The sequence below is a fragment of the Solanum tuberosum genome, unplaced genomic scaffold (genome assembly GCF_000226075.1).
Source record: "Solanum tuberosum cultivar DM 1-3 516 R44 unplaced genomic scaffold, SolTub_3.0 scf00542, whole genome shotgun sequence".
Classification (NCBI taxonomy): domain Eukaryota; kingdom Viridiplantae; phylum Streptophyta; class Magnoliopsida; order Solanales; family Solanaceae; genus Solanum; species Solanum tuberosum.
This window is the reverse complement of record NW_006239465.1, coordinates 179595-201492: the sequence shown is the minus strand read 5'-3', so window position 1 is coordinate 201492 and position 21898 is coordinate 179595. Positions and strand designations below refer to the sequence as shown.

The window sequence follows — 21898 nt, the reverse complement described above, 5'->3', positions numbered from 1 at the left end:
CTACAACGTTTTGAATCCATATTTCAAGATATTGAACTTATTAAACCTATGTTGTTCGGCGTACTCTTCAAAAATATCAATGAGTGCGTGTCGGATTCTCCAAAATTAGTATATTTTTGAAGGATTCAATATAGATGCGGTAATATTTTTGAAGAATTCGAGCAACTTAATATATAACTAACTTCAAATTTTACCATCAGGCAAAGTTTAAAATTTAGAATAAACGCACATATCGTACGTGACATTGAAACACTAAAGTCTTAGGACACCACGCTAAATTTCCTCTTATATAACACCTACTATTTCAAAACAGAGCATTTAAGCCACGAACAGAGAGGTTTCTCATCTCTCTCGTATCATTATGAATAGCTGGTGCCAATGTGCAAGATTGTCGGCGTATCCTCTTGATGCAGGGATTCACGGCCGGAGACATCTACCGGAAATCGTATTCAGTTCAGTAGCGTCCAGGACTTGGTCTAAATGTGGTGGAAATCTGAGAATTAGCATGAGAGACAGGAGCAAAAATCGAAAACCCTTGCAGAAGGGGAGAAACCTCAGTATTGAAGCTATTCAAGCTGTTCAGGCACTGAAGCGGGTGGCTAGCAAAAACGATGACTCCGCGGTGGAACAGGTGTTTAATAGCAAGGTCAGGCGTTTGATTAAGAATGATATGATAGCCGTTCTCCGTGAACTTCTCCGCCAGAATCAATGCGTCTTAGCTCTTAAGGTTAGCGCCACTCATATTCTAGTTTATTCTCTTGTTTAGTTGTTCAATTTGCAAATCCTTTATATCTAGTTTCTAGTTTTAGGATGCTGTCATTGTGAATCCTCGTCTTGGAATTTGAATGTCATTTAGTTAGAGTCTCCCAACTGAAAGAAGAAAAGAACAGAAAAAAGCCCCAATTCTTACACCCTCAGTATTAATCACTTACCTCCTTAAACATGCAAGGGCATAAGATATGGACTATTGTGACAGAAGTGTTAAAATGGTAAAATGAGTGTTCCAAAAACAAAGCAAGCAATTGGGGGTATGTTTAAAAAAAGTTCCGAAGAGGAAGTTCAAGCTTTATTTGAGAGCAGGTGGGTGGAGACCTAATAAAATTCTACTCTGAAGAGTCGTTGCAGCTTAAGGCAGAAAGGTAAGATGGAAGCAATTGGAGTTTCCAGTCAGTTATGAGGATAATTTTGGAAAGGGAAATTGTAAGAAGATGTTTGACTATACTCAAATGTGTTGAAATCCCATAGCGGTTGTGGGAGGGAACACAATGAAGCTAAACGTTTTGAATTGGAATGGTTGGGACCTGTGCCTGAATGATTCCAGGAAGTATTATGTCTTTTCAAGATGCTTGCCCAGAAATGGAAGGCAGCGGAGTAGGGATTGTTTCTTTTAGGACACTAAAGTCTAGTTAATGGATCCGGGTTAGTAGATTTATCGATTTTGGCAAAATATGAGATGTGAAACACGAAGAAAAAAAGATAAACTTTATATTGGTTGATGAGACACTATGCAGTGGCGGATGTAGCTCTGTGGCAAACGGCTCATCCAAAACCATGTGGAGCGTAGAATATATGTCAAAACCCACTAAAGTTTCAACAAATATTAAATCTGAACCCATAATTTCAAAAATATAATGAGTTTCATACTAACAACCTTAAAGGTCGAATCCACCAACTTTAAATCCTGGATCTACCGCTGCGACTATGTACAAAAGCAGTATCTCATATAAAGGTCTAAGGCTGCAAACAATATCGAAAATTAGTTATGTAATTGTTCTTTATGCCTAACAATGTAAGTAATTATCCAATGATTAAATACAAATATTCTACGATATCATAGGGAAGGTTGGAATAATCTTTTCTCCTATAGTAATGCAATGAATCTGGTCATACTGTAATTTTCTGTCTCAAGATGGAGTAGATCATAGGCTCCAACCTTGCCTCACATATATATTATCCTAGGTCCTTACAGTGCTTTGCTGAATGTATCAGCCAAACAGAATTATAGGAGAAGAAGTTAAAGTTGTACTTACTATCAGATAAACTCATAAACTGACAATCAAACTCAATGTCTTGAGTCCACTCATGTAATACTGGACTATACACAATATGCATTATAACTTCATTGTCACAAATCAATTTCATTTACTATACCTTTCAAACTTTTAACTTCTCAGGTTATTGTTTCAACTACATAAGTTCACTACCAATGTCATAGCTCTATGCTCGACTTCTGTGCTTGATCTTGGCAGCAACTACCTTCACTTCTTTTTGTTTCAAGAGAGCAATTTTCCATCAATCAGTTCATGATAGCGGATGTGAATCACCTGTCAGATAGAGTTTCAACTCATTTTGCATCTGTAAACCTGATAAGCTGAGTATTTTCCTAATCTTCGCATAAAGTTTCTGACCAAGATCAGTTAACAGTTTACCATGCCACTTTTGGCGAAGATATCGAGAGTACTGTCCCTTTTTCAGATGGACACGTTCCAGCTGGGGGGACTAAGCAACTTTTATTCCCCAAAAGAGCATAAGCCATCCCAAGTCTTATAACTGTAATTAGAAAGGATGTGTTGTGTTAATTCCTCAATCACTTCCTGATGGTACCTGATCATATTCAGTAATACCATATCTTCCACAATTACAATAATGTAGGATGAGGCTCTTACTTAATAGTGTCAATATAAAATAGAATTATTCCAGCTGCTACAAGCTAATATATGCAGATATTCTTTCTATGTACACCCTCCAAAGACATCCTGTTTTGAGTAGGCTGTGCCAGGGTGGGACTGAGGTTGGAATCCATTCATAGGTATTATCGCAATCTGATTCTCCATGTAAGGTTGTGATGGTTCTTCATCCAAGGATTGTATGAGTTGGAGAAAGGACTAACAACTACAACAACATACCCAGTGTCATCCCACAAGTGGGGTCTGGGGAAGGCCCTACCTTCTGAAGGCAGAGAGGTTGTTTTCGATAGACCCTCGGCTCAAGTAAAACATAATAAAATTAATTATGGAAAGGAAAATACAGTAGTGAAGCAGTCATGTTGCACATAATGGAAAAGAGAACAACATCAACAACACATAATATGATAACTGATGCAAAGAAAACAACATGTAACAATAAAATGGAAGAACAAGATAGAATGTAAGTAATAATAACAATATTGGTAAGGGAGACTAGACAACGCTTGACTACCTACTAACCTTCTACCCTAATTATCGACCTCCATATCTTCCTATCTAGAGTCATGTCCTCACCCCTCGATGAGCTGCAAGTGTGTCATATCATGTCTAATCACCTTTCCCAATTATAAGTATTGGTGTTCAATACTTATAATGTCCACAACACAAGTACCCAAAGGGGTGAACTAGCGGTCAATGAAGTGCGTGAAAAGTTTGGAAACCAAGGTTCAAATTCCAGCAGAGGCAAGAGACAAAATGTTATGCACTTTTTTCTCATATGCCTAAGCCTTGTTGAACAGAGTTACCCGGTACCAAAGTTGATGGGAGGTTGCAGATACGCAATGGAATAGTCAATATGCACATAAGCTGGCTCGAATGCCACCGTTATAAAAAATAAAGTTCATCACACAAGTCACAAGACTCATGTGTTACCTGAATGATAGTAAGGCATTCAGTTGGCTGACGAGGTTGGTATCTTAGCTGAAAGTACATTCACCAAACACCTTCGGCATAGATATTTCTGTAGGTCACTCATACATTTTAGTGGCCCTCACTTTCAACTCCTCATACTACCATTATGGGTCTTACTCATCAAAGACCCCCAGCAGCAGCAGCGCCTAAGGTAGATATGCTGGAAAATTTTCTTTATTTAACAACTTAAGGTGGTGAAATTGCTTGAGTTTGAAAATCAGAACTGGAGAATTAAGGTGAGCATGCCAAATTGACTTTTGTCTTTTGCTGCCGCTGTTAGGAAAACTAACTGGATCATGGTGTTATCATGAATTCATGAGGCATGATTAAATTTGGAACACATGTGCTGCCAATTTGATTATATTACTAAAAATTATAAGATACTACCAGCCTGGCTAGTGATCACTGGCAATGCACGGTGCTAACTTGAAAGGGATATGCAGCTGACAGGATAATGACATGATTGTTGATGTTGTCGTTGCAGTTGACTAGATGCTGACTGGACAGCTGTGGGCTGTTGAATTAATAGATCAATTGAAATAGATTGCTAATTGACTAGTTAGGTGTAGAGTGATTACTTGACAAGTTCGTTTACTTGGACCAGTAACTCTTGACAATTATGAATTGCTGACTTGACAGGCTAGCTTATGCGGGCTGATGACATCAGGAGCTTTACAAAGGAGAGTAGAAAGACGGTACGGCTAGGAACATCATTGAAAAGAAAAAAAAAACTTAAAAAAATAGGAAACAAAAAACTTTGGCCACACAGGCAGCCTTAAGCCACTACTTATTTGCTTACCTAGATAGCAGAGGCTTTGATATATGTGATACTAGTGGATTGGTTAACAACATCTAAAGGAACTCCTTATATAGGAATTTTACTACGGTATTTTCAACATGATACTCTATGGAATATGTACATCCTACTTAATATTCTATGGGTTCGACAGTATTCTCCCACTTGTGTTCAATGAAAGTAGACATGCAGTGAATTTTTACACATTTAACATACGGAAAAGGGCCTATAATACCCCTCAACTATGCAAATTGGTACACCCGTCTTCTACTTTTCAGGCCTAAAATGCCCTTGACGTCAACCTTTTGGCTCTATTTTGCCCTCATCTTTAACAACCTATATAATAATCTCAATTAGCAAATTCATTTATGACGTGTTGCTATCCTATTGGCTACCCCAATAATTAATTAAACTAATTAAAAAAACCAAACCACCCAAAAGCCCCACCCGTAAACCCAGATCTTTTAACCCAATATTACCCCGATATTTTAACCCAATATTCATCCCCAAACCTTTTAACCTAAAAAAAACTTACGCTCATCATCTTCAAGTCTCCTCTCTTCTTCCTCAATCGAAGCTCACCAGAACTCAAACTTTCTTGCCAACAATTTGAAGTTTCTACTCTTCGTGCAGTTGCGGATTAATATCCTCACCCACTCAAGTAGTAATTTCTCTATTTTTAGTATTTTCAGTTCGGTTTCTGACTTGTCTAACATTGTTGTAATTTGATGTATATTTACATTTTTTATGTTGTTACATGTGTTATGTACTTGTTGTAGTTGTTTTTAGAAGATACATGTGTTTTATGTTTTTGTTATTATCTCGATTTATGATTTTTTTAACAATGTTGTCTCAAGCTGAAACTTTTATCTTTTCCAGCATATATTTTATGTATTTTTCTCTGTTTTCCATGATTTCTTGTCTGTTAGGTATGTCATACTTAAATGCATTTATTTATTTTTGGTGTTGCATTCACTATGTAATCTGATAGACATAACATGTGGTGTCCCTATCCCTTTACCCTTTATCATTATCTTCTCATAAAATATTGGTAGATTCCTTGTTTGTTGTTTTCTTTATTGTTTTTCTGATAAGTCACTTTCTCTTTTTTTATATCTGTCATGTGACTTTCTTCAAAGAATGGCTGAAAAGGTTGATGTACTTTAACTATGGGGGCAAGTGGGTCTTGGACTCCTGAAGTTAATTACATTAAAAAAGTGACTCATATATGGGAAGAGTATGATCCAGATTTGCTATCATATATAGGACCTTTGTTCAGAATACACTGAACAATTATGTTTTAGTAAGGTGAAGCAATTGCTATGTTTGGGGCCTTCTAATAAGTATTATCAAGTAGAGGGTGATTCAAGAATTAGAACAGTGTAGATTGCATTGTCTATTCAATCTAGTGTGCTTCAACTTCAACTGTTTGTTGTTGAGGAGGGTAAAGATACTGTCCCAGCTCTTGAGATCAGTCAACTTAATGAACCTTTCCTATCACAGTAGATGCAGTAATTGATGGTGACATCAACCAACTGAATGAATCTCTCCCTATTACAGTAGATACAATAATTAATGATGATATCAATCAACTTAATGAAGCCTGTCTTGTGACAATAGATGCAGTAGTTGATGGTGAATCAAGTGAGGAAGAGAAGGGTGAAAATGAATCTTTTGCTAGTGATCATGATAGTGATGAGTTTGGAATTTTTTAGGAGGGAAAAAGAAGAGAAGTAACTGAGGAACTAGACATTTTTTTGGAGTTGGAAAACGGTATGAGCTTCAAGAATCTTGATGAAGCTAAAAGAATTATGAACGATTATTCAATTGTCAGGTAGAGGGGCCTTAGAATTGTAAAGAATGACTCTACTAGTCTTAGATATAGTGTGATAATGGTTGTCCTTTTTTGTGTCTAATATCAGAAGTTAAGAAAGGCCAAGGATTTGAAATTAAGACCTTAGAAACAAAACATACATGCCAGGAAGCCTTCAAGAATAGAAGAGCTACTCAACAAGCTTTAGCACACTACTTCAAGAACAAGGTTCAGCAGGATGTAGATGATGACTTTTCCCTTAATATCAGTTATTCAAAAATGAAGAGGGTTAAAAGTCTTATCTTGGAGAAGCTGGAGGGTACTTTTATTGATGATTTCAACAAATTGGAGGCTTAAGCTCAAGAATTGAGGGATAGCAATCATGGTTGTGATGTGGTGATAAACATATCAAAAGATGCTTTGGAACAAGGAAAAAAAGATTTTCAAGAATGTGTGTTTGCTTTCAAGCTTTGAAAAGTGGATGGAGAGCTGGTCTGAGGCCATGTATAGGGCTGGATGGAACATTTTTAAAAGGAAAGTGTAAGGGAATATTGTTGGTTGCCCTTGGACAAGATTCAGTGAGGCATTTCTATCCACTTGATTGGGCAGTGGTGGATAGAAAACAACCAGAACATGGAAATGGTTTATTGAGAAATTCATTAGGGCTAAAAGATGGTGAAGGATTCACATTTATGTCTGATATGCAAAAGGTAATAATTTGTTAATTTCTTTACCACTTTCTGATTTTTCTTTTGTATACACTTGAACTACTTAACTTGTTTTGTTGTTTATTGTTTTTGGGGCTGATTGGTGTTGGTGGTATGTTCCTTCCAAAAGCACATCATAGATGGTGTGCAAGGCACATAGAAGCCAATTGGGCCAAGACTTGGAGAGATGTAGAGATGAAAAAATTATTGTGGTGGTCTGCTTAGAGTACATATGAAGAAGAATTTCAAGATCAATTAAAAACCATGGGCTCTGTCTGAATGAACAAGCTCCTGAAGACCTGTTATGCTACCCGCTACCCTGCACAACATTGGTGCAGGGCCTATTTTGACACAATTTGCAAGAATCAAGCATGTGAAAATAGTTTTACTGAGTCATTCAACAAATGAATTTTGGAAGCAAGGTCAAAATCAATAATTAAGATGTTGGAAGATATTAGAATCAATGTATTATATATGTTTATTCATAAATACTTGACATAATATAATCTCACTATGTTCATATATGTATAAAGTTTCTGTTCCTAATCTTCGCATAAAGTTTCTGACCAGGATCTTTCAACCTATTCATAACATAACAATGATATATATATACATAGTGAGATTATATTATGTCAAGTAGTTATGAATAAACATAGATAATACCTTGATTTTGATATCTTCCAACATCTTAATTATTGGTTTTGACCTTGCTTCCAAAATTCATTTATTGAATGACTCAGTAAAATTATTTTCACATGCTTGATTCTTGCAAATTGTGTCAAAATAGGCCCTGCACCAATGTTGTGCAGGGTAGCGGGTAGCATAACAGATCTTCAGGATCTTGTTCAGACATAGAGCCTATGGTTTTTAATTGATCTTGAAATTCTTCTTCATATGAACTCCAAGCAGACCACCACAATAATTTTTTCATCTCTACACCTCTCTAAGTCTTGGCCCAATTGGCTTCTATGTGCCTTACACACCATCTATGGTGTGCTTTTGGAAACAATTGACCAACAACACCGATCATCCCCGGAAACAATAAACAACAAAACAAGTTATGTAGTTCAAGTGTATACAAAAGAAAAGTGATAAAGAAATTAACAAATTATTACCTTTTGCATATCAGACATAAATGTGAATCTTTTAGCTCTAATGAATTTCTCAATGAACCATTTCCTTGTTCTGGTTGTTTCTCTATCCACCACTGCCCAAGCAAGTGGATAGAAATGCTTCACTGAATCTTGTCCAAGGGCAACCAACAATATTCCCTTACATTCTTTTTTAAAATGTTCCATCCAGCCCTATAAATGGCCTCAGACCAGCTCTCCATCCACTTTTCAAAGCTTGAAAGCAAACATACATTCTTGAAAATCTTCTTTTTCCTTGTTCTAAAGCATCTTTACCTTGTTCTAAAGCATCTTTAGATATGTTTATCACAACCAGGATTGCTATCCCTCAATTCTTGAGCTGAAGCCTCCAATTTGTGAAATCATCAATAACACTATCCTCCAGTTTCTCCAAGATAAGTCTTTTAACCCATTTCAGTTTTGAATAACTGATATTAAAGGAAAAGTCATCATCTACCTCATGTCTTTCACTTTGTACTTGGGGTTATTCTGAACCTTGTTCTTGAAGTAGTGTGCTAAAGCTTGTTGAGAAACTCTTTTGTTCTTAAAGGCTTCCTGGCATGTATGTTTTGTTTCTAAGGTCTTAATTTCGAATCCTTGGCCCTTCTTAACTTCTAATATTAGACACAAAAAAGGACAACCTATATTTAAGTCTAGTAGAGTCACTCTTCACAACTCTAAGGCCCCTCTTCCTAACAATTGAATGATAGCTCACAATTCTTTTAGCTTCATTAAGATTCTTGAAGCTCATACCTTTTTCCAACTCCAAAAAATTGTTTAGTTTCTCAGTTACTTCTCTTCTTTTTCCTTCCTAAAAAATTTCAACTCATCACTATCATGATCTCTAGCAAAAGGTTCATTTTCACCCTTTTCTTCCTCACTTGATTCACCATCAGTTACTGCATCTATTGTCACAAGACATGTTTCATTAAGTTGATTGATATCATCATTAATTATTGTATCTACTGTAATAGGGATAGATTCATTCAGTTGGATGTCACCATCAATTACTGTTGTGATAGGGAAAGGTTCATTAAGTTGACTGATGTCAAGAACAATATCTTCAACAACAAACAGTTGAAGCACACTAGATTGAGTAGACAATGCAGTGCTTTAGTTCTTGAATCACCCTCTACTTGATAATACTTATTAGAAGGCCCCAAGCATAGCAGTTGTTTCACCTTACTAAAACACAATTGTTCAGTGTATTCTGAACAAAGGTCTATATATGATAGCAAATCTGGATCATACTCTTCCCATAGATGAGTCAATTTTTCAATGTAATTAACTTGAGGAGTCATGACCCACTTGTCCCCATAGTTATAGACCACCTTTTTCGTCATTCTTTGAAGAAAGTCACATGACATATATAAAAAAAGAGGAAGTGACTTATACAACAAACAAGGAATCTACCAATACTTTATGTGAAGACAATGATAAAGGGATAGGGACCACATGTTATGTCTATCAGATTACATAGAGAATGCAACACCGAAAATAAATATCATCCAAGTATGACATACCTAACAGTCAAGAAATCATGGAAAAATATATGTTGTATAAGATAAAAGTTTCAGCTCGAGACAACATTGTTAAAAAATCATAAATCAAGATAATAACGAAAACATAAAACACATGTATCTTCTAAAAACAACTACAACAAACATGTAACATCGTAAAAAATGTAAATAGACAACAACATTAGACAAATCCGAAAGCCTAACTAAAAATAGAGAAATTCCTACTTGAGTGGGTGAGGATATTAATCCGCAGCATGAAGAGTAGAAACTTAAAATTGTTGGCCGGAAAGTTTGAGTTCTGGTGAGCTTCGATTGAAGAAGAAGAGAGGAGATTTGAAGATGATGAGCGTAAGTTTTTTTTTAGGTTAAAAGGTTTGGGGATGAGTATTGGGTTAAAAGATCTGGGTTTATGGGTGGGTTTGGTTTTTTTAATTAGTTTAATTAATTATTAGGGTAGCCAATAGGATAGCGACACATCATAAATGAATTTGCTAATTGAGGTTATTATTTAGGTTGTTTAAGATGAGGGCAAAATAGAGCCAAAAGGTTGAGGTCAAGGGCATTTTAAGCCCGAAAGGTAGAAGAAGAGTAATTTTGTACCAATTCGCATAGTTGAGGGGTATTTAGGCCCTTTTCCGTTTAACTTTTAACTCCATTGTTACTCTTAACTTTACATAAGATAAGACTTCTTCATCTTTGTGTTCAATTCCACTGGCATTTTGTTATTTCTATTTGAAGAGTAGTGCAGTGATGTTCTGAAGTTCTTCTAGAAGTTTTTTGGGTTTTCTTAGAGTGAGAGATGGACCGGGGATTTGAAAAATGTGGGGAAGCATTCTTTAACTAATAATCCAGTCATCTTACTTCTCCAAGATGATATGAGTCCCATTTATGCTACGTGGTCATAGAGACTTATTTAATGTCATCCCAGAGATATATCCTTCTCGTAGCAAATAACAGGGGAGGTTAACATGATCAATCGTTTCATGATCTTTTCCCTGCTTTTATCTACTTTCTAATTCAGCTATCCTTTCTCTTTTTCTTCTTTCCTTTGTCCAGGTTGTGCTTTGATTGGTAGTTTCCTGTTCAATTTTATGATTGATGGGACTATAGAAGACATTCTAATGACCAAAGTTTTGGTGATGTTTAGTCGTACTTGGAACTGTTACATCACACTTGCTTTGCACTTCTGGATTCATCAAACATTTATTGACCACCACAATGTTGGCAGCTCCTAATTATTATGTATACCCTGATATAGGTTTTCGAGGAAGTTCAGAAGGAGATATCCTATAGGCCACAGCTCAAACTGTATGCTGAAATTGTGTCCTGTTTGGGAAGCAACGGATTGCTTGAAGATATCAGCTGTCTTATCATGGCATTGAAAATGGAAAGTAGTTTAGAACCTCACGTTGAGGGCTTTTATGCATTGTTGGAAAGCTTAATGAAATTTAATCTTACGAGGCTTGCACTGGAAGTCTTTTACTTGATGAAGTTGAGAGGATGTGATCCTGATAAGTTGACCTTTAAACTATTGATAAATGGTTTGGAATCGAATGAAGAAACGAATCTTTCAGCTTTTGTAAGGCAGGAAGCAGAAAAGTATTATGGCCAGTCCCTAGATTTCCTAGATGAGACTGAAGAGGAGGTACCAAGATTAAAGCCAATGTATTAAACTATTTGATCAGTGGTTAATATATGATGAAAAGGCTATTTGATTATTTCTTGCATTTACTTTTAGTATTTTGATTTTATTATGTTTCATTTCTAGAGTTTTCTCTGTGACCTAGTTTGAGCCGCGGAAACAACCACTAATGCTTGCATTAGGGCATGTTGTTTGCCTCACAACCCTTTTGGTGCAACCCTTACCCATATCTTGCTAACACGGGATGTTTTGTGCACCAAATTTCCCCTTTTTCCCCAATCTCTAGAGTTGAACTGTGCCTAAAGGACTTCTCTTTTTGATGACTTTGCACCAATATACTTGACTATGCAAGTTTGTTCACATTTACCACCACTTAAGCTTAACTCATTCTATTTTGATGTATCTTTGAATACTTGTGAATCAGTATTCCCTTAATACTTTTTAAAATTAAGAAAGTTAAGTTATTAGAGCATTTTTCTCATAGTCGCAGAAAATACTATTTCACAATAACTTGTTTTATGGCAAGTGCATTTATTTTTTTTGATGACAAGGGAAACCCGCAGCTGCTACCCTTTTGGGTGCTCACAAGGTAAAACCTCCGCTCCTATGCAATAGCTCGCAAACCACATAGGAGAGGTAACCTGCACTAGGCAAGCCTGGTGCGACGAGCTCGACCCAGAAGGCAAGTGCATTTTGAATACCATATCAACTTAAAGGCATGATTCCATTTTGTCAAAAGGTCCAAATGTGCCCCTATATTATCTTAAATTACTCAATGTTGCTCACAGTTATACTTTTGGTCCGTTCATACCCTTATTGTTAGCAAATTGACTTATATTTTCCATTACTACTAAGAAAGTTCCAATAAAGAAATAGGTGGACTCTATGAGGGCAAATTCTTTTAAAAAAAAAGCTCAATTTTACATCTCAACTATTGATTAAGAGATCAAGGGCAAAACAAGACATTTTCCCTAATGACAAGTTAATATTAGACCAAAGTTGATAATAAATTGTGTGTGAGAATCAACTTGATCAATTTATTCATAATAAAAGCACACATGGTCATAGAGAAAAGTTGCTTGTCGATTGGTGGAGTCACCAATGCAATATTCAAGTTATCATACTATTCTGATCGAAGTAATGAATGTTCTCTAAATTGTTTTTTGTGAAATTTAAAAAAATACAATCTAACATAAAATATTACGTCGCATAAACTCGATATACAATATAATACTTGGAGAAAAATATTATACATAATGTATCAACCTTATATAAAAGCAAGTGATAGTATATAACAAATATTTATACACAAATATACACTAAACCAAATAACAAACTCAAATATAGGCTACCTAGTGTAAATATTTTTCTTTTTTCTTTTGGGGTGGTCTAGTGGTTTGAGCTCGGGACTTCCATGTTGGAGGTCTCAAATTCGAAATCCCTTGCCAGCAAAATCAAGGGTTTGCCTTCTGGGTCAAGCTCGTTGCACCGAGCTTGTCTAGTGTGGGTTACCTCTACTATGTGGTTTGCGAGCTATTGCATAGGAACGGGAGGCGTACCAAAAAGATAGCGACTGCGGATTTCATAAAAAAAATAAAATTCACCAAATAGACTAGAGTGATTTTCATTTTTTGGGGGAGGGGGAGGGCTTACCAAAAAGGAAGAAAAAGAGAATATTCTCTAGTCTCTCACTGTGTGTTATTTTAGTTTTTAAGTTTCATTTCATTGGACTCTTTTTTTGCCTTTTGCCTACTGCAACGAAAGCATAAGGAGGAGTGACATCCGGGATCACTGAGCCAGTTGAAACGCGCAGCGAGAGAAGGAGCAAAATATGGAGAGCTCCGGCGAACTGGTGCCTTTCCCGTTGCTGACGACACCGATTGAATCGAATTACCGAGCATGCACGATCCCTTACAGGTTCCCTTCCGACAATCCCAAGAAACCAACCCCCACCGAGCTTTCCTGGATCAACCTCTTTTTGAATTCCATCCCTTCGTTTAGGTATTTTTTTTTCTGTTCGAATTAGATTTGTGCGTTTTTACTGTCAGGATGAGAAGGCACTATTTTGTTTTCCACCTCCAGTTGTAGATTCGAGAAATGATGTGTAGATCATACCTTTTGGATTTAATAGTCACCTTGTTATTGCTCGAAATAATTTGTATATCTGATTTTACTGCATTATAATTAAACAATATAGGAAAAGCAGTATCTGTGAGTGGTGCAGAGTTTTGATCATTCTTTGGATTAACCCATCGAATTTCTTGATTTTTGTTACTTAATGCAGGAAGAGGGCTGAGAGTGATGACACTGTTCCAGATGCTCCTATTCGAGCTGAAAAGTTTGCTCAGAGGTATCCTTCCCTACTCTTTTTTTTTTTGAAACTGAAGGTATCCTTCTATACTATTGTGTGTTTCATGTTAACCCTCGTTTCAGAGAGTAGGATAGTCAATTGAATAGAGAACAAGTTCATCTCTTTCATCCTGTTTGTTAGAGGATGGTAGTAGTGGGTACATTGTGCTGAAAGACAGCTGTTTTTAGTCTATTCTTTGAATCTCGTATCCAACAACCCACCTTAAGTACAATGTGCTGAAAAGGCTGTGTGGAGCAGCTGCGGGATTTTTACTATGTAATTACATTTTCTTTCCTTTTTCTTTTTTTTTTCTTTTGGTACTTTTCAAGTTTGGTATTTTATGTTAGATAATGCAACTTCCAGCTAATGCAGTGTTATCAAAGGCAAAAAGCACATAGAAGTACCAAGCAAAAGTTTTTTTGTGATTAAGGGCGTAAGTAGAAAAATTAAAACAAATGTAATGCAAGGAAGACTAACTATAAACACAAGTGAAATTATATAGACAAAGGAACTGACCAAAAAGAACGACTGTAAAGATGTCAATCAAGTTACAAAATTACTTCAAGTTTCTGATTGATATGCAAAGATGTATTTGAAGTTTCTAATATAGGTTCCCAGACTAGTTCCGTATAATAAATCCCTAATTTCCTACTTTTAGGTACTAACATCTCATTCAATTTGATTAATTAATGATTAACTAACTATATCTACTGTTTATAGTTGTGCGGACTCTTCACTCTTGATGTCGCACCCGTGTGGGATTCTCCAAAAATACACTACTTTTGTCGAATCTGACACGCACCCGTTGACATTTTTGAAGAGTCCGAGCAACATAGCAGGCACTCACTCTGTTAGTGTAATGAGCCGCATGCTTCAGCAATTTGATGAATATACTAAAGAGTGCCGCCCAAATGAAGCTAAGTGCCCATCTTGTGTTGTACCTAACCATAGGGTTTTAGAGTCCCTCAAGCCTGCCTTCCACAACACTAACAAAGGAAATGAGAAGCAAGGAAGAGGAAGAGGACAGATGAGAGGGAGAGAATTGGGAATGTTAATTATGGATGTCTTATTCTTATGAAATGAAACATAATCAAGGTGGGGCTTGTTAAGTGGGAGGATATAGTAGGACTAAGTTGCTTGATAAAAAAAAAAAACAGGACTAAGTTGGTCCTGGTAAACAAACATGAAAGCAATTATGTGGTCAACCATTTGAAGTGTGCAAAAGAAAGGTGTGCAATTTACTCTAGCCATGGGAAGTGTGGGAGGGATTTTTCACTCGATTGTATGTTATTTAGAGTACCCTATGATTCACAAGTTAGCAATAGATGATTGGATGTTACAAGTAGAGAATCATTTGTACAAGATTCTCTATTAGTTCAAGTATTATATACGAGATTTGCCTTTTCAATCAACAAATATAACTCAATCTCAAACTAGTTGGGGCTGGTTATATAAATCTTCTTAATTTACTATGAATTACTCGGACCTGTTCTTATTTCATCTTTTTCCAATCAATAAAATAACTTATTTCATCAATACTTATCCAAAAAAAAGATATTTACTTTATAAAAGAAAAAGATTATTGTGCAAGTTACTTAGTTACTTCTAATTGTAAGTGGTTTTGACTTGTCATCAAAATGATGAAGAATAAATACCTTGAGCAAGTGTCAGTATACTTCAGAAGGTTTGAGGTTTATATTTACAAATTGAAAATTGATGATAGTTTCCAACTTTTACCTGTACTTCTTTTGGTGGATAGGTATTCCGCAATACTTGAGGATATAAAGAAAGATCCTGAAAGTCATGGAGGGCCGCCTGATTGCATTGTAAGTTGAACCATATTAAGCTATCAATTGTTGACTCTTAAGTTTCCTGATAACTTCTTGTTGTTGCTCAAAAGCTAAAGCGCTTTCTCCTTTGTTTTCTTTTAGCTTCTTTGTCGCCTTAGAGAGCAAGTGCTTAGGGAAGTGGGGTTCAGAGATATATTTAAAAAGGTCAAGGTTAGTATCATTTCTTCAATATTAAATTCCTCAAGTTGGCTCTCCTGTTAGCAAGTGGTCAAAGAAATAGAATAATTGAGGGAAAGATATTACCATAATTAAAAAAGAAAAGAAAAAAGATAGGCTGTGCATCTGCTGTGCAGACATGCTTCTGGGTGTCTGCTTGTGGATGTTGACATACCTTACAAAATAAACAATCCCACTTCTTTAAAGATCATCAATTGTTTTGTGCTCCTTATCCTGCAACATTAGAAATTAGTATCAGGTTTTAACTTCAAAACATTGTTGGGTGTATTAAAATGTGCTAGGATGAAGAAAATGCAAAGGCTATATCCTTATTTAAGGATGTAGTATGTCTTAATGATGCTATTGAGGATGAAGCCAAGCGTGTAGAGAATTTGGTCAGAGGAATTTTTGCTGGAAATATATTTGATCTTGGTTCTGCAAAGGTAAACCATGCTTTTTGATCCATGACTTCTTCATAATCACTGCATGAAGTCCATTAATATTCTGAAGTATTATTTCATTTGGATTGTGTATACCCTGGGAGTAAGTCAAGTTATGGCAACTAAACTCTTTCAATCAACTGCTTTGGTTTATCATATAGTTTGACAATATAAATCCAATACTATGCCCAAATTATCTAGAAATTCCAGTGGAATTTTTTTTATTAAGTTATAAATTTTATTAATGTTTGGGCAAAATAAAAAAGCATACAAATATACCAAAAGTAGAAACACCCACAGAAATAGATGGTTTTCAATTCTAGTGGAAGGTTAAGTTGCTCAAGTTCATATTTCCTCAGTTGGTTCCTTGAGTTATTTTTTTCCCTTTTCTTGCCACCTTTGGAACTTGAATAGAAGTGCATTCCGTACACTCTAGATGACAGATTTCAGCTGCTTTATTCAATTCATTGACAATACTCATGATCTACTTCAAATGCTGCAACCTCGCATACTATTTACTGTAATATGCTCTTGCTTAAGGGTTTGTTACGCCAAAAAGTCAGCAGCTCAGCACCCAATACTGATCCTACTTAGAGGGGGACCTTCTTATTCACAGGATTACGAGAAGATTGGTATCTGCAACGACACCCTTGTAACCTTCTTTGGGATTATGAGTTTGGAGTATCGGACAAACAAAAAGTCGTATTGCCTGGTCTTACTCCCAGGATCTGAAAATTATTGTCTGCCTCGTGGTTCCTGACTTCTTGTGCTTAAGACTAATAGTTAAAAAAATCACATTTTGCACTGTCTCTCCAATTTTTAGGACTCTTCAATCTCCCAGGACTATTATCAGGAGTATTTCCCAGCTTAAAAACTTTATGAAAGATGCAAATCAACTGGGAATTAGCAGAGAAATCTTTTAGAGTGCTTAGTCATTGGTAGTAATACAATGAGGCTCAAAATTACCAGTACATCAGCCAGTTCAGATGGTTTAGATTCATGATTTGGAATGTTTGCTCTGAGAAACTTATTGCAGAATACCTATGTCTAAAGTTAAACTGTTCATTTGTCTAAAGCTACTCATGTCAAACGGGTGTTACATGAATATAGATTCCCAGTAAAGATCTTTACAGATACATAAAACCTGCTAGAAATCAAACATGCCTATATACGAATTCCTGTTTGACATGCACACCTGAGTCCTTGTAACATATCACAGCATGCACGTTTCAATAGGGAGAGCTCCGTAAATTGCATAAAAGATGATATCTCAGAGCATCTTGTTGGAACCTGTTCTGACTCTAACTAGCTGAAACCTTCCAGAGTTTATTTGATATCTTAATCTTGTGCCCTGCACAGCCAGCAAATTTAAAGTGATTCAAAGTTTTCAAGATCATGTAATTAATGTCTACTTTCTTTAACCTCTCTTGAAGCTTGCAGAGCTGTTTTCAGAGGATGGTATGTCCTTTCTAGCTAGTTGCCAAAACCTTGTCCCTCGACCCTGGGTTATAGATGATTTGGACATTTTCATTACAAAATGGAGCAAAAAAACATGGAAAAAGGTGACTATTTTATCATATTTCGTTGTCATTTGGACTTCCAAGTTTTATGATTTTCTTTGACAAGTACCCAGTACATTTGATGTCTGTTCCTTCACTGACATCCTTACTCTTATACAGGCTGTAATCTTTGTTGATAATTCTGGTGCAGATGTTATTTTGGGTATTTTGCCATTTGCTAGAGAATTACTTCGTCATGGAGCACAGGTATGTTTTGGAGTCCCTGCTCCTTTTATGCACAGATTGTGGAAGTGTTTGTGTTTAGTAAACTGAATTCAAATTATATGTCACCAATGACTGGACTGTTCTTTGATTTCATTGCATTGAAAAACACCATTATGTGTATTTTGATATGCTTGGTTTGTGGGTTTTTACGAGTGCACACAAATTCAATAAGTAGTATACATCACTGTGAGAGGATTTTGACTGCCTCTTCTGAGAGTGTAACTTTATTCTCATTTACTGCTCTTTTGTCTCTTTTTGCGACATCAGGATATTAATGAAAATGGTTTATTTCCAGTAAAACATTACACTCGAGTGGGGATTTTGTATTGCTTTTATGGCTAAACCATAGTTGCCGCACTTTTGGTATAGTAAATATCATCATTCTTGTCGTGTTTCTATTTCATCAATCCCCTGAAGCGAATAAAGCATAGGACCTCAAAACCCCTAGTTTAATAGGTATGAAGTCCAGCGAATAAGTTACATGTTTCGTATATGTCAGCATGATGATAGTATGAATTGCATCAAATTGGCTGCCACATTGATTAGCTGATATTTGAAAGCTATTTTTAGCTCTTATCAGTAGTATATGAAAGCATTTCTGGTAACACTGTATTTTTCCTGTTTCCATATCTCATTTAACTACTGCTTTCTTTGGCCAGGTTGTTTTAGCTGCTAATGACTTACCTTCTATCAATGATGTTACTTACCCCGAGTTAGTAGAGATTATTTCTAAGGTAATAGACATCTTATGTTTCAACTTGTGGGGCTCTCAGCTTTTGTTTGGTATTAACATGTTTTGGTTATAACAGTTGAAAGATGAGCATGGGAAGCTCATAGATGTTGACACATCCAATCTTTTAGTTGCCAATTCTGGTAACGATTTGCCGGTAAGTGGCAGTTGTTTTTAGCTTCATTTGCATACTGCAGAGCTTCCTCCCACACCCTCCAAGGAGAGGATGGGAAACTTATTCTCTACATTTAGATTTCCTCTCGGCTTACAATCAATCTCCTAATTTCATGCATGCTATTGCTTAGCCCGTAATTATACATTTTGTCTTAGCTTATTGAGAATTCCTACTTTTAAGCAAGCGAGAAGAATTCAGGGCTAACTATTTTGGTTCTCACCCAACCTAAATTTAGTATGCACCTACCCTTGAGCTTACTCTCCAGCTTGGCTTGGCTGGGCTATTAGGCATGTGATGAGTTGCATGAATGTCAGGTTGAGTGGTTGACAAGGCAATTTCGGACTGGTCCAGCTGTCAGGTTTATTTACTGAATGCATTTATGCATGTCGTTGCAGGTTATTGATCTTACAACTGTATCTCAGGAGCTGGCATACTTGGCAAGTGATGCTGACCTCGTCATTTTAGAAGGCATGGTAAGGCTTTTGCAGTTATTGGTGGAGACTGGAGACTGTTATCTCCCCTGGCCCTGTGGCGTGACATATTAAAATTTAGTGATTATTTCTTGTTGTTGACCTCTAAAAAGCTTTATTGCAAGGGCTGTTCCCTGCTTGGAGTTGTACTTTGTTCCTACATTTCTCAAACTCTTTAAAAATGCCGTCGGGTGCATTTGGATCCTCCAAAAGTAGTGCAGTTTTTGGAGGATCCGACATGGGTTCAGCAGCATTTTTGTAGAGTTCGAACAGCATAACTTTGCTCGGTGACTTGGTTCATTTGTACCTTGTCTTATGGGTGTTATGTATACTCCTACCCTTTGTTTTCTTCTTTATAATTGTCCTTAAATGGGAGATGAGTTATATAAGTGAACTGTATCAATTGATTAAATGAGGGGAATAAGGTAAGATGTGGAAAGCATATGGCAAGCGGCAGCTTCACAATTAATTTGCCTGCCTCTTTGGATGTGAATAGCTATGTTCTTAGGGGAAGTGTTACATTTAGAAGTCTAGGGATAGCAATAATGCCAATGTGGGTGTAAAGCAAGATTTGGAAAGACTCTAATCGGCAAAGCTCAAGGCTTCAAACTCCTCAATGAAGTTGGTTGTAAGCTGCCTATAGGACGTGAACAGATATGGGTTTTCTTTACTTTTATAAGTTAGAAGAGCTATTTTCTTAGGGAACAGGGTTACATTAAAAGATTAGGGATGGCAATGATTCCGTGTGGGTTGGGACCTGTCTGCAACCCCTCACCCACCCTGTAAGTCCCCTGTTCTAATTGCCAATTCCCACTTCACACTTCTCTCGCCTGTATTGTTGTGACAGGACAAAGGGTGTGGATCATCGTGGCTTCTCATAACTTTTGTTACTAAGCACTTCCTCCACTTCTTAGGAACTATTTTTTCCTCTTGAACCTATATAAACTGATCAAAGCCTCTTATTTAGATTTTCCACCAATTACCTGCACCTGCTACGTTGTGTTGGAACTTCCCATTTTGTGATTTTGTTTAAAAAATATGAGCATTTGCATATTCGACATCAAATCCTTTTGAAGTTTTTAAATTTACAAATCTCCTGCCTGCTCATGTTTCTTGAAAAGAGAGGAGAGAATTTAAGAGAGTTGCATAAACTTCTACAGATTATTATTCATAAAGTCAAAGTGTCACCAATCAAAAGCCTATTTGTAGATCAGGAAATCCTAAACAAGCTATAGTCTTGGGAACAATTAAACACTTTATTCCTGATAAAAATATAAGAATAGAATTTAATCTAAAAGGGTTATGATTTAAACAAAAAAAATCCTATGCAGAAAAATAGCTATATCTTCATGGAGCGGATCACTCCCCATAATTTAAATGATTGTAAATTTCCAATCTCTCTCAACTTTTAGCTTCTCTTTGAATTCATTGCAGGGCCGCGGAATAGAGACAAACTTGTATGCTCGATTCAAATGTGATTCCCTCAAGATTGGAATGGTAATACCTTCATGCTTTCATTTACAACCATATAAGCCAACCCCAACTTCTCCCTCCTTTACTCTTTATGTCTTGCTGATGGTACCAAAGGAAGGATGAAAAGAAAGTTAAAAACTCTCCTATATTCAGGGCCTTTTCCCCTTTTAATACAAAGTTTTGCTCTTTTGTTATTATTATTTTACCATTTTATAAAAGCTTTTTTTGTTTCTCAAACACAGGTAAAGCATCCGGAAGTTGCTCAGTTTCTTGGAGGAAGGCTTTATGATTGTGTCTTCAAATATAATGAAGCTTCAAGTTAAATAGTTTAGCTATCAACTATATCAGTTCTTTCTGGAAGTTTAGACAAACCCAACAAATTGAAGATTATGGTAAATCATTATATTGGATATTATTTTCAACTTTTCTTGAAGATTAGATTGCAAATGAAGCATCATCTGTGTGCTTAGGTGCATCTGCAGTAGTGTGGCCATGCAATGAAGCATCTGTGTGCTTAGGTGCATCTGCAGTAGTGTGGCCATGCAGGTATCACAGTTGCAGCTTGACTACCCAGCAATCTTTCCAGCAGTAAATGCCTCTTTTTTCTCCTGTAGTTTTCGGAATCACTTGTAATAAAGATATTGGCTAGCTACGATTGAAGAGGTTTTATCAATAGAATTCTCATTTATTCGTGATCTAGGTACTAGATGTTGAACATATACAGATACAAGACACAACGTTAAGGATGTGGTGGGATGGATGGATTCTTCCATGCTTAACCAAAAGGTCTTATGTGGCAAATTGGAATTAATTGGGTCATGGGGAGACTATACTCTTGTTTTGCCCATACTTTCTCAATACTAATGAGAATAATTCATAATTAAAAGGGGGGAAATATGATTGTGGCAAATCATAATTTTCATACTAAGGATGTCTTCACTTAGCACATTAATCTTCCTTGCTTTTCAAAAGTATATTCCTTCTAATAGCATTATGCGTTGTTATTTTGTTACTTCTATTAACAAATTACCATAAAAAAATTAGAGAATTCCTAATTTGTGGGTCGAAAGTAGCAAGATTTTTATTAGTGACATAAAGAGCTAGGGTGTGGTAAATGGTAAAATGGAATATTCTTTCTCCTTAAATTATATGTTTTGGTTACGGTGATTGTAATATCTAAAAGTTTAAACTAATGAGAATAAAAAA

The 21898-nt window shown here is 36.2% G+C and overlaps 2 protein-coding genes across 4 annotated transcripts; both read left to right on the top strand.

Annotated features, from left to right (window-relative positions):
• The first annotated feature begins 294 nt into the window (after positions 1-294).
• LOC102605053 (pentatricopeptide repeat-containing protein At1g62350-like) lies at positions 295-11342 on the top strand. Of its 2 annotated transcripts, none has more exons than XM_006365248.2 (2): positions 295-727; positions 10881-11342. In XM_006365248.2, the coding sequence occupies exons 1-2, from the start codon at positions 362-364 to the stop codon at positions 11292-11294; spliced, it is 780 nt and encodes a 259-aa protein (XP_006365310.1). In that variant the 5' UTR covers positions 295-361; the 3' UTR covers positions 11295-11342. The 2 variants fall into 2 exon arrangements, with proteins under 2 accessions (XP_006365310.1, XP_006365311.1); XM_006365249.2 differs by lacking the exon at positions 10881-11342 and adding an exon at positions 10679-10871.
• A 1570-nt stretch (positions 11343-12912) lies between these two features.
• LOC102604710 (uncharacterized protein At2g17340-like) lies at positions 12913-21391 on the top strand. Of its 2 annotated transcripts, XR_001472112.1 has the most exons (13): positions 12913-13265; positions 13549-13614; positions 15374-15440; positions 15546-15614; positions 15923-16063; positions 17494-17622; positions 17740-17826; positions 18504-18578; positions 18654-18731; positions 19145-19222; positions 20654-20716; positions 20935-21084; positions 21163-21391. XR_001472112.1 is itself a non-coding variant. In XM_006365247.2 (12 exons), exons 1-12 carry the CDS (start codon positions 13096-13098, stop codon positions 21013-21015), a joined length of 1104 nt encoding a protein of 367 aa, XP_006365309.1. In that variant the 5' UTR covers positions 12913-13095; the 3' UTR covers positions 21016-21391. The 2 variants fall into 2 exon arrangements, 1 of the variants encoding a protein (XP_006365309.1); XM_006365247.2 differs by having other exon boundaries at positions 20935-21391.
• Positions 21392-21898: the final 507 nt, after the last annotated feature.

Coding starts and splice junctions, on each gene's coding strand:
- LOC102605053 (XM_006365248.2), top strand. CDS start 362: ATGAATAGCTGGTGCCAATGTGCAAGATTGTCGGCGTATCCTCTTGAT. Junction 728..10,880: donor AATGCGTCTTAGCTCTTAAG/GTTAGCGCCACT, acceptor ACCCTGATATAG/GTTTTCGAGGAAGTTCAGAA.
- LOC102604710 (XM_006365247.2), top strand. CDS start 13,096: ATGGAGAGCTCCGGCGAACTGGTGCCTTTCCCGTTGCTGACGACACCG. Junction 15,441..15,545: donor GAGGGCCGCCTGATTGCATT/GTAAGTTGAACC, acceptor GTTTTCTTTTAG/CTTCTTTGTCGCCTTAGAGA. Junction 15,615..15,922: donor ATATATTTAAAAAGGTCAAG/GTTAGTATCATT, acceptor AAAATGTGCTAG/GATGAAGAAAATGCAAAGGC.